This window comes from Drosophila ananassae, chromosome 3R, assembly GCF_017639315.1.
Source record: "Drosophila ananassae strain 14024-0371.13 chromosome 3R, ASM1763931v2, whole genome shotgun sequence".
Classification (NCBI taxonomy): domain Eukaryota; kingdom Metazoa; phylum Arthropoda; class Insecta; order Diptera; family Drosophilidae; genus Drosophila; species Drosophila ananassae.
In genome coordinates this window covers 6,038,699-6,051,939 of record NC_057930.1, presented here as the reverse complement: position 1 = coordinate 6,051,939, position 13,241 = coordinate 6,038,699, and the positions used below count along the sequence as shown (strand labels likewise).

Here is a 13,241-nt window from a genome sequence, read left to right as displayed (position 1 = left end):
CCTTAGAGGGAGCTCGCATATATTGCCTAATGGGACACAGGGCAGTTGCTTACGGAAGTCCAGTTTTTATAAGATATTTCACTTGTACTCTGACACCAAACTCTCGGCCCTCGAGGTTAAGTCATTTTAAGAATCCAAAGTAAGGTACAGGTAAAAGGTTTTTAATTTTTGGTAATTGGCATCATGCCACACTTCTACTGCCTCTTGACCCTTTCGAAAGCCAAATTAATTGCAGTTAAACATATTAAACAAATTTATCAGTACTGTAAGTGTTCAAGCATTGAACACGATAAAAATTCCAAACATAGAATATAGGAGATCGGACCCATGTGAATAAGTGATTAACAGCATGGTTTGAAAGACGATCTCCTGCAGTCTAACCAAATGTTTATGTGGTGCACTTGAGGCACTTAAGAAAGGGGCTAACATAGCATGTTAGCGAGCAGTACGTTGATAAGTAGTTTTAAATAGATTTAAGATTTTCATGTATCTTTCTTGTAAGAGAAGTGTGTGAAATAAAAACAGTTTTAAAACAGAACTCATTGGAGTATCACGACTGTTTACGGGGCTCCTCTTAACATTTGGTCCTTCGAGCCGGATCACTTGATAAGAGGAGCCCCTATACTAATCAGGTTTCATTTTAAAACTCATTGGAGTAACACCTTTATATAAGGGGCTCTTCTTATCATGTGGTCCTTCGGGACACCCTGACGTTTTCCCCCCTGTGGTAAGAGACTCAGGTTAGGCTGCGATCTGGGCAATAAAGAGCCCAGTTTAAAATCGCGTAGTCAAACAAAAAAAAAAAACTGTTGTTTCCCCCCAAGAGGTAAGGAAAGCAGAAAATTAAATTATAAAAATGCCAATAGGCATAATATAAGGCTGCGATCTGGGCAAAAAAGACCCAGTTTAAAATCGTAGTCAGAAAAAAAAAACTGTTGTTTCCCCCCAAGAGGTAAGGAACACAGAAAATTAAATTATAAATAAAAATGCCAATGAGCATTAAATAAGGCTTCGATCTGGCCCAAAAAGAGACCAGTTTAAAATCGTAGTCAGGAAAAAAAAAACTGTCGTTTCCCCCCAAGAGGTAAGGAACACAGAAAATTAAATTATAAAAATGCCAATAGGCATAATATAAGGCTTCGATCTGGGCAAAGAAGATCCCAGTTTAAAATCGTAGTCAGAAAAAAAAACTGTCGTTTCCCCCCAAGAGGTAAGGAACACAGAAAATTAAATTATAAAAGTGCCAATAGGCATAAAATAAGGCTGCGATCTGGGCAAAGAAGATCCCAGTTTAAAATCGTAGTCATGAAAAAAAACAAAACTGTCGTTTCCCCCAATAGGTAAGGAGCACAGAAAGTAAAATTGTGTAAATGCCAATGAGCATAAAATAAGGGTGCGATCTGGGCAAAAAAGAGCCCAGTTTAAAATCGTTCCTTTCTATAGTATTTTTTCCGGGAAAGCACCGGAATAAATAACATATGAAACTATAAAAAATAAAATTATAAAGGTGTTGGCGTATCCGAGGCCCTACATCGAAAAATTTAAAAAACATCAGCCAATGCAGCAGTGAGTACCCCAGCAAAAGCAACATCAGTCACAGCAGCACCCCAAGCAGAAGCAACATCCGAGCGACAGCAACATCAGGAGCAACAGCAGCCAAAGCAACAACGGAAACAAAAGCATCGGCAAGAGCAGCAAAACAACATCAGCAATTATAGTCATCGGCAAGTTTTGTTTTCTTTTTGGTTTTATAACTTCAATTTAATTTTAATTAAAAAAAAAAAAAGTTTTCAAGTTGTCCACTAAAAACAAAAAATTAAAAAATATATATAATATTACAGTCCACTAAAATATCGAATGAAAAAGTTTTCAAGATGTCCACTAAAATCAAAAAATTAAAAAATATATATAATATTACAGTCCACTAAAAAATCGAAGAAAAATAATAATTAATTTAAAAATGTAAACACAAGTCAAGCACTTTTGTGGCCCCTTGCAGGATGTTCAAACATTAAGTTGAACATGGGAGCTAATAAAATAACTTAAACAATGTTAAACTATTTAAAAATATGTAATAGAATGATATAATTAACAATATATTGTTATCGAATAATCATAATAATAATATTTTTTAATATTGAAAAAAGAAATTTGTAAATTTAATACAAAAGCGGAAATACACATATACATATATAGACCGCTATCTAGCGTTATCAATGGACAATATAATGAATTTAATATATATAAAATGTACACCTTTTTTGTGGCCCTTTGCAGAATGTTCAAGCATTGAACACGATAAAAATTCCAAACATAGAATATAGGAGATCGGACCCATGTGAATAAGTGATTAACAGCATGGTTTGAAAGACGATCTCCTGCAGTCTAACCAAATGTTTATGTGGTGCACTTGAGGCACTTAAGAAAGGGGCTAACATAGCATGTTAGCGAGCAGTCCGTTGATAAGTAGTTTTAAATAGATTTAAGATTTTCATGTATCTTTCTTGTAAGAGAAGTGTGTGAAATAAAAACAGTTTTAAAACAGAACTCATTGGAGTATCACGAGTATTTACGGGGCTCCTCTTAACAGTAAGGCTAGTTGGGATCCTGCTAGTGGCCCTTTTGACGAGAGCAGCTCGCTGAGGACATTTAAAGAACCGCGGTTATGGGCACTGAGTAACGAACCGATTAACTCTGTATTTGCTTTATTTTGGGAGCAGGTGATATTTTATAAGATCACATAATTACATACATATGTTGTAGCCTAACTATAGTTAACTATAGTTATTTCAATGGATATTATTTCAATGGAAATAAAAGTACATGTTAGGTAAACTAGTTCTGGGTATTCTGGCTCAGATCGCTTGGTATTAGGTTTTTGCTGAGTTCGCTAAGAATTGGCTCGCCCAATTGAATTACTTGTACCTTCAACGTAGCTTAGCATATTCCGGATTTTTGGGTAATAATTTAATGATGTACGATTTTTGTTCAGTCATATGTTTGATAGGTAGAGAAAAAAGTGTATATGTATATAAGTCTACAAGTGTATAATATACACTGTATATGTGTCTTAAATGTTTCGCTAGTATAATCAGCTGTAGAAAAATCATAGGGAGCAAAACGATCCATAAGATGATTGCTAAAAGCACTGACCTTTTCTGAATCATTTCACGTTCTCCAACAGGACATTCTATAGAAACCTGTCTAAAGAGTTGCTGCTTTTTCTTAAAGAAATCGCTTCTCAAACAGGGCATCGTATTGTAATGGCCTAAAGGATTGCTACTTTTTCTCAAAGAAATCGCTTCGAAGCTCCCCATGGTTTTGTAGCTGGTTTGCTTCCAAATGAAAATTCAAAGAAGACGCCTTTCAAAATTTAAAAAAAAAAACTGTGGCATATCTTTGTATGTTTTGAAACTAACAAATTTCATAAAGATCGGCAGAATTATCGGAAATAACACAACCATGGTATTTTTAAAGATAATTTTGAATTTTTCCAAAATATTTTTTTAGAAAATTGTTTTAATAGTAAAATTCTCATAGGGATCGGCCAACTATGTATATACAATCCGATATATATCTAATGATATAAGCTGCTACTTAACCGCAGGGGTACATAAACTTTGGCTCCGCCGGAAGTTAACTTTTCATTCTTGTATTAATTAAAGTATGCTTATGTTGGAATTAATTGTTCAGTCATTTTTTAAAATTTGAAACATTCGTTATACTTCTTTGAATTGAGGCACTCAAAATTTGCACAATAAAAATGGCCAAAAATCTTTATTCTTTTTGATAAAAAATAAAATTATTACATAATCATTAGAATATAAACGTTCCTGAAAATGCCTTGGCCGTCGTTTCATTATTTTTTGTTTTTATTTGGGGATCTGTGGGGTTGACAAAATTACCTTTTACAATTATTTCCTTAGGTCGCGAGACGTAAAATTATCTTAGCACTTATGTGATAAAAGCGAGGTGTTTAACTGTCCCACTCAAAATTAGGGACCAACTAAAATTAGTTTGAATTTAAGCGTAACCTGAATTTCGTAATACCTTTCGCATTCTTTTTCACCAGTAAAACTTTGCAGCCCATTTCAGAAGGCTCTAAAGTTAACACTTTACTTGACAACTATGTAAAGATAAAACTAAATAATATGTATTTATTTAGCTCTATGTGCTGCTTCATATTTTTCTAAAGCCTTCTCATGGAAATATGTCCAAAATATGCAAATCCCGCCCACCTATTGATATATTGACAGTGTTTGATTTTGGGTGTAAAAATCTAACAGCCACTTTCCAGGCTACCATTCCCAACTGAAAAATGTGTGTGTATTGGAAGATATTTTATAGCCTTCAGTATTCAATTGGATTCGCATCCCGAGGTTTTCGTGAATACTTAAGACCAAGGTCATCCCCTATTTCGTCAATCACCTCCAGGGCATAGTCCAGTTGCTCTTTAGTGTGGGCAGCCGACAGGCAGAAACGAATTCGGCCCTCCATTATTGGCGTGGCCGGGAATCCAGCTCCCACCACAGCAATGTGCCTGGTGGTCAGGGTGCGAACCACAGCTCTGGCAATATTACAAATAGTTTTAGTAAAATATTGAAATCCAAATACAAAAATTACCCAATTTTGGAAAAAAGGTAGACCAGCATAGGAACCACTGGTGAGTCCTCGTGCCCATAGGTTATCACTCCTAACTGTGCCAGGCGACGGCGAAAGTACCGTGTGTTTCTGGCCAGCTGCAAAATCTTCTTTCGACCCGTATCACTTCCATCTTCGCCCATAATCGTTTTCATTGATGTCAAAATCTGCTGAGCAATAGGAGGCGAAATAGAACCGGCATAGCAGTGTGCGTGGCTATTGGTGCGAAGAAAATCAATCAGTTTCTGATAAAAAAAAAAATGCAAATAGTTAAAGATATACAAAAACGGGAGAATGCTGATTTTACCTTTGATCCCGCTAAATATCCTCCAGCACTTCCAAAGCTCTTAGTAAAAGTTCCCATTAAAATGTCCACCTCCTTGGGGTTTACATTAAAGTAGTCGGTGACTCCCCGACCATGGGAACCCATCGCTCCGACACTATGTGCTTCATCCAAATACAAATAGGCCTTGTATTTTTTCTTCAGAGCAATAATTTCGGGCAGCCGGACAATGGAACCCTCCATGCTGAAAATTCCCTCCACAACAACCATTATTTTATTCCATGGCGTGCCACCCTTCTTAGGATTTCCATAGCATATACCCTCACGAAGAACTCGCTCTAGGTCACGCATGTTGTTGTGCTTGAAAACTTTAATTGTGGCTCCAGAAAGCCGGAGACCGAGAATGATTGAGGCATGGTTTTTTTCATCACTGACCACCAAACAGTTAGGACCCAGAAGCGAGGGTAGATTAAGAGCATTAGTTGCGAATCCCATGCCAAAGACTATAGCATCTTCCACTCCAAAATAGCGAGCAGTTAGGCTTTCCAACTCATGAAGCTGTTCATTATCGCCCAGCTCGCAGCGGGAACTGCAGTATGCTAGCCCGTCGTTCCTGGCCCTTTCTTCCGATTCATCTGCGCATCGCCCGGCGGCAGCTGCAAAGCCTAAATAGTTGTAAGAACCCAGATTCAAACAGCGTGTCTCTGTTCCGGTGAACTTGAAACTCCAGCCGTAGTCGTCGGTGACACGATCTTTCAGGGTAAGCTCATCACCTGGAACACTGCATATCGGTCGATTCCAACAATCCTTCACTCGGCGGTACACATATCTTGAGTAGAAGCTCTCAAACGCATCATACAATGCCACATAGCCCTCTCTGTTCTTCTCAGTGGCAACTTTGGGTACAAACAGCAGCTGGTTAATGTAACCCAGGATCATTAGAAGATAAAATCCTAAGTATGTAAGGCAGGCCGTGTGCAGAGGTACTTCCTCGAACGATGTCTTCTGATGGTGCTCAAGCTCCGGCGATAGTTTTCCCTCGGCCTGATTTGGCTTACACTCCTCCTGATGCTTTCCAAAGATAGCGCCATTAAATATAGTTTTCTTATCTGGATGATAGTTAGTCGATGTGGGACTCTGTAAAAGTAAAAACAGTTGTTTGGTATTGTGTGATATTTTTTCCTTTTTTCGTCGTAAACTTCTTATTCTAAAATGATAGCCGTTGCTGTCTGTACAGTAATTGGAGCAATTTACGTGGCCTTTCTCAGTGTTCATCAGCCAATTGATGTTGAAGTAACCGATATACATACGTATGTATACATATACAAACACGCCACTAATATTTACCCTGCAGTACTGAAATTCATGTCACCGCCTTTTCAGGCCGTAATGTCAAATTTGGTTCGAAAAACAAAAACATTTAAACTACGCGCGATTCCTTGATAGCTTAGAGGATTACATGTCAGTCTAGTATACAAAAGCACTATGGTTCAAATCCCAGTGGAAGGTGTGTAATTATTAAATATAGTTTGCAATATTAATAATGTAATGTTTCTTAACATATTTATTTAGTTTACATTTGGTACAATATAAATTAATAGCAATTGTTAAGGAATACATTAAAAATAATGATTATCAAATTAGGAGATTATATGGGGACATTTTTTCTTTGATTATGGGTCATGAATGCGGCCTGATTTAGCCACGATTTACAGCGAGGAATCATGCTTTCTTTTGTAGGCTGATTCAGCTCCGAAAATCCGGTCTGAATCAGGGCTGATTTCGAGATAATTTTTAATTCTAAATCCGGATTTAAAATCAGGCCTGATTCATGTCTGAAATCAAATTCACGGCCGAGAGGACATTTTAAAAAATTTCAGTAGAAAATGCATGGCAACTTGTTCTATATTCAGGGATGATCAGGGTCGCACGGATGATTCATGGGTGTTTCATGGGTGACTGGTATTGCTGGGTAAAACATATACATATAAATGATTTCCTATATAGATATCCACGAGAAACAAAAATAAAATATTAAACAATTTTCGTCACATCGAAACAAACTCACATGCATTAAGTTCGATTTGAAGTCACGCCTAGAGAAAGAAAACACGGAGAAATAAAGCACAGAATCAGTGGAAGCCATAAAAGCAATACACACCAATTGCCTAACATGACACACTTTAAAACTGGCTAAGTAACACGTTGATTAGATATTTACAATGAACTTATTTTGAAAATATATACATACGAGTGCATATTTAGTAAATATATTTGTGCCTCTTTTCCAAGCCAATACATAGAATGTATGAATACATATGTATATTATATAAAATATGCATTGTACACACAGAAGTTACATATAACACACATACATACAAACATAAATATTTAGAATTTGTGTACTACTTTACTGCATATAACAATAACAATTAAAAAGTTCCGCTTAAGCGTAAAAAACAAGCCGGTAGCAGAAATATTTCATGTTTATCGTTCGCCATCTGCTACAAATAAAAATGAAATTTACAATTGAAACTTAAAAAAATAATAATTTAAAATTATTTTACAATAATATGTTGTTATTGTAAACATATAAAAATAAAATAATATTATGGTAAAAATAAAAAATAATGTTGTAAAAAAAAATATTTTAAAACTTAACGATTAAACCGTAGAATGGAGCATACAAATATCAAATTCTATGTGCTGTTGAGTTTTTAATCGATTGATGTTGAAATGCGACCGCTTCAAATACAACAAATTGATATACCCTTGCAATTACTAGGTAGCAGTTTATAATAATATCGGATCGTATATAGTTGGCCGATCCTTACGAGATCCTTTTACCATCAAATCAATTTTCTAATACAAGTGTTGGAAACAGCCCCAAGCATCTTAAAAATAGAAAAGTATAAAAGTAAAGTACAGGATATAGTCGGCCGCTCCTTAAGAAATTCGGCAGATCGGATAAGGTTGCCCAAAATGGAATCCGTAGAAAGTTCCATCCAGCTTTAAAAATTCAGTTATATGACAGCGATAGGATATAGTCGACCGATCCCGGCCTTTATATGCTGCCTGAAAATAAAAGAAGGATGTGTGCGAAGTTTCGAGTCGATAGCTTTAAAACTGAGAGACCAGATTGCGTATAAACAGACAGACAGACGAACATGCTTATATATATACTTTATAGGGTCGGAGATGTCTCCTTCACTGCGTTGCACACTTTTGACCAAATTTAAAATACCCTCTGCAAGAGTAAATTTACTAATTTTATATGAACTAGAAAAAATTATGATCGATGACAATTCTAATTATTAGACATCTTTAAGTTAACTTTTTTTGTAACATTGGATTAAAAATTAGTTTCAATCAGTAAATTCTAAAAATAAATCTGGATATTTATGTCAGGTGAACCAATTTATTTGAGCGTACAAAAAATTCTTTTCGGTGTAGGGTAGGCGATTTTATGATTCACCGGTGACTCGTATTCGGGAGGATTTACGTAAAAAGATTGGGCGGAACAATTTGATAAGGCCGGGCACGGCATGGCACGACAACACTATTACCAGGCCTCTGTTGATCGAATATTGTGTGTATAAATTGAGAAAGTGGAAATTATAGTTTTAAGACAGGAATGTCGTACGCGCGAGTGTATCTAAAAGAGCCAACACAATGCCGTTTCTTGATTTCTGGATACTCTGACTCTTGAATATTCGCAGCATTACATACATACATGCATATGTATGTATATATTAAGAAAAATAATTATCAGTTGAATATCTTTCGATACAAAACGATAATAGTGATGAACCTTTCTATGCACTGTAATAATAGCTACAGTGCATAGAAAGGTTCATCACTTTCCGTCTAAAAGGAAAGCGAGAGAAACTGTGGTAGAACAGCTGTAGGTTGACCCAGGAATGTAAAAAAATAGGAGCAAATCCGGAGCAAATCAAAAAAAGTAACTTCATCACTCTCATGTACACAAAAGCTCGAATTAATCAACGCACTGCAGGCAGAAAGGGCTAGACAAGAGTAAAGCACATTTTTTTTGCACAATTTTTTTACTATGACAGCCTGGTATTAGCAGGTGTGCTTCTTGGCTCACCTTGGCTTCAGCAGCTGCCTTTACAGTGCAACGTCGCGTGCGAATTTCCGTATAAGCTGGTGCCGAAAATTTCTGCTGGTTGAGAAGGATTTCCTTCTGTTCCGGTTCATCCAAGGAAGGTTTTTCTATCGCAGCTCCATTGGTGGGCAGCTTTCCATTCGCTCCGTTGTTTTCGATGTCGCTGCCCCGCTTGAGTACCGTTCCCACTCCGTCAAAGTTTCCCATGGTATGATTGTTCCTCCCACCTTTATATTCAACAAGAGCGACCGTAGTTATGTGCGACTCGCGATTAGGTTCCGACTCTTTCTGAGGCTGTTCCAGTTTTTTTGCTGTTATCAGTAGGGTTGTTGGTAATATAGCAATATATCGATATTCTATGTTCTATGATTATGTCATCGTATGGACATACATATAGACGATATTTTTGTTGTCTGTCAAATTAGCGTCGCCTAGTTAGCATCGATGTGGAACACTGCTAATAAAACATAGAATTGTTGAGATTTTAAATGGTTTTAGGATCTTTGGCTTGTAGATTCGTAGCGCCATCCGTCGGAAAAAACAACGACATAATCCTGTTGGAGCTGCTAAGCGAGAGTAAAAACAACGAGCCTAAAAAACAATGTAGTTCCTTGTTCCATCACCAGGAGCGCCACGAAATTTTATGGTCTTACTTTTCAAACTGCGCCTCAAAAGCCCTGGTCCCACTGAAATTGACAATGTTAAGTTTGAATTTTAACAGAGGCGGGACACTTAACTGACCATTATTGAAATACTAAAAATACAAAATTTTTGCGATTATTGTAAATGTCCCTACCAATTAGAAAGAAAATTTTCTGGACCTACGTTTTGCATCGTTACGAATTTCTGGACCTACATTTTACGAAATTACGAATTTTTTTTCCGATTTTTATTTACGATTTTCACTGTTGTGCCTCTGTTAAAATTCAAACTTGACATTGCCGTTACTAAGTTTTACCAAGTGTGTGCACTCCTTCTTAAAGAAATATTCCAATTATTAAATATTCATCCGCTACCCGCCCAGTTAAGTTAATAAAGTTTAATAATTAAATAAAGAAATGAAATAAAAACCAAAACCATTTTTTTATACAACATGTTCTTATATGAAAGAGGTAAAAATAATAAAAACCCTGGGTCTGGACACCCTATGGACACCAGGGTCTATCCATCCGAAAGGTAAAATAGTATCCATCTTAAAATTTGGAAAATGCATGGGAATGAAACCATCCGATTCGGGTTAAGTAAAGTAGAATTTCGTATTTAATAATGATTTTAATAAAACCGTCTTTCCGTATATACAATAAATTTTTTTTAAATACCCATTCCATTTCCAGAGTCGGGAAACCAAGGACGATTGGATATTTTATTGCTCAGACTGCAAATTCGCCTGGAGAATAAAATAGGTGTGTCGAGCAAAACTTAAATCTAAAGCTGGTGTCGATGAGTTGGCAATTGCAAATTGAACAATCTAACAAACATGAATGGGGAAAGCAACAATCATCGGACGACTGTCGGTCATATGAGAGAAGTCAGACGCCCAAAAAAAAACAATTAATTAATATGAAGCTGTTGAGAACGGTTGTCTCATATTCAGCAACTATTTCGTGAAACGACAATGTTAGAAATGCGGTCATTGGAGCATCTAACTAATCATTACATCTGACAATAGCACTGCCTAATCTGCATGGAATCGTAGGAAAAACTCTTAGGCCGATACCTGGCAGCCCGCTACTTAGCGTCGTCTTGAGATGGCCGGGCTTGCCGCGGCATAACCAGTTTCTTTGTTTTCTCCGTTCTTTACTTTTACCGGATCGCTCGCGAGCACTCTCTTGGTCTCTCTTCTGGCCAAGACCAGTTTGCTCCAAACCCGGCTCAGTTACTTTTCGTTCGTTGTCATTGCCAGTTTGCAGCGGAGATCTCGCGCTCTTGGGGCCAGGTTAACCGTTAAGTTGATTGACTACACTAGTGTCGGTGCCTGTGCCAGTGTATGTACAATATAATGCTAAAAATGCCAAGCTCTCCAGAAAAAGAGCATTTACTTCGGCTTCGTGAATTGGTGACTTCTTAAAACACAACAATGGGATTGGCAACATCCGCAACCTAAGCAGTTTTAAGCGCTACATCAAGCAGCAAAAAGAGCAAGAAAAATAAAAATAGTAACCATTACTAAAAAGTCTGAGCTGAGCTTAGAAAGTATTTATTTTGGATATTTCTGATTATTATCAGACTTTTTGATGTACAACGGAAAAAAAGAGAACTGGTGCAAAAAGTTGAAAACATCGTGATCTATCCCCTTTTGTGAGTTTTAATTTAGCCGAATATCTTCATGTATTCCTCGCTATTATTTCCGGAGATTTATATTCAGCCCACAAATGGATTATTTTTACGAGCCAATTACTTGTTAGAAAAGTGTGAGCAAGTGTAACTTGTGATATGTTTGACATTATATCGCGTTTTCTGAAGAACCAAAATAAAAATAAAATAGTTAGATTTTTTCTGCGGAATTTATATTAAGTATTTATATTTGTCGCCTAGCCTGAAGACCGTATGGAAACTATTCGCAAGATTCAGATAGTCGAATCGCCAGAAATTTGAAAGTCCATGCAAAAGCGAACAGCTATTATGCCTTTCGGTGGCCATATACCAATTGTAGAGTTGATTGAACTGGCTAATGCCGAGCATTGCTTTATACTCTTAATAAGTTGATTAATGTGTTTATGGCAATGCGCAGTCTGCTATAAATTTTTCCGCGACGGCATTAACTAATCCACCTGCCCATCCTACTGTAAAAAAGGATACAAACAGTAAAGAAACGACCGCGACTATATAAATGGTTCCTCCTAAACAATTAAACTTTTTTAGGACTTACCTATTTCTAAATTAACTTCTAAGTAAATATACTTTATAAAGTATAAATAAATATAAAGAAATTTAATCCCATGTCTACTGGATTGATGTGGGAAAATGGCAACAAGCTGTTTTCCAAAAAGTTTTCCTCCGATAACTTTTTGTATTCGAAATGCCGATATGGTCGATATAACTAGAGAATATTAAATAGTTCTAATTGAGAAAACATCTATATCCAAAACTAACTATAGCAATATTGAATTTATGTTCTTATTTTGCAGCCGATTAGCATTGTAGTTACATTTTTGATGTGCTAACAATGTTGATGCAATGCAGGGTGTTTGTGAGACTTGCTTTGTTTTTAGTTCGAATGTAATGCATGTTGGCAAATGCGGTTGCAGGCATAAAATCAACCGGCTCACAACAGTTTTGCAAAGCTCTGAAGCATGAAAAGATGAAAACAGGCGATGAACTCACCCTAGATAGAGAGTTTTTATACTCTTGCAGGGGGTATTGTGATTTGTGTTAACGCCTATAAGGTGTATATACATAAATATATACTTGATCAGGATCGTCTCTTAATAAGCATGTTCATTTATTTCTAATAAATTAGTAAATTTAATACTTATTTATTGGATTCCCCCTCAACCATAGCCACGTCCCCAGGTGCCATCACGTAGAACCCAAGCTGAGCAATAGCCAGAGTTTCTAGCACTTCCCACGTGGGGGAATCACTCACCAGTGCTGCAGTGGCTTGGCTATGGCAATGGTCGCCATTCGCACCGGATGCACTCCAACGCCTGTAGGATTTTGTAAAGGTTTCTGTATTCTGATTCTGTAATCCCAAAACTATAGCTAGTTAAAACAGGGCTTAATTCGGAGAACAAATGCTATTATGCTAAGAAACTTTATAAACTGTTGACACTATGTATTTATGTGTATATTTAACCGAATACTGATCAAAAGATTTCAAATTTAACATGTAAATCGCAGTATAAGAACAGCCGTGAAAGCTATACTATATATGCTATAAACTTTTCATACATTCTTCTTTCCTTCGCATGGACTATATACGTTAAAACGGCCGGATTCGGTCGACTACATTCTATGTAAGTAGTGTATCCACAGATACACTTAATGTATCTGCAAATACCCTAGATAACGAATCCCCCATAAAACCAGTATACCCTGCCATACCTATCAAATCGTATATAAACAACATTCCAGAGCCTACTGTGGGAATAATTCAAATAGGCTAGACACAAACCCTTTCCCATAGCATTATCATTGGCATCCAGACATAAACATAGACATAAACCATTCACACGCCTTTATCGACGACAG

The 13,241-nt window shown here is 36.6% G+C and overlaps 2 protein-coding genes across 2 annotated transcripts in view; one reads left to right on the top strand and one right to left on the bottom strand.

The window, feature by feature from the left end:
• Positions 1 to 3,722: 3,722 nt before the first annotated feature.
• On the bottom strand, positions 3,723 to 9,392 carry LOC6501758 (serine palmitoyltransferase 2). The gene is made up of 4 exons (XM_032453295.2): positions 9,033 to 9,392; positions 4,949 to 6,061; positions 4,624 to 4,886; positions 3,723 to 4,567 (listed from the first exon to the last, which is right to left on the bottom strand). Exons 1-4 carry the CDS (start codon positions 9,255 to 9,257, stop codon positions 4,351 to 4,353), a joined length of 1,818 nt encoding a protein of 605 aa, XP_032309186.1. The 5' UTR covers positions 9,258 to 9,392; the 3' UTR covers positions 3,723 to 4,350.
• A 1,511-nt stretch (positions 9,393 to 10,903) lies between these two features.
• LOC6496735 overlaps positions 10,904 to 13,241 on the top strand; it is a 40,443-nt gene continuing 38,105 nt past the window's right edge. Inside the window, exon 1 of the mRNA XM_032453290.2 lies at positions 10,904 to 11,348. The gene's annotated coding sequence lies outside the window, so the exon portion shown is untranslated. The remainder of the gene's footprint in view (positions 11,349 to 13,241) is intronic.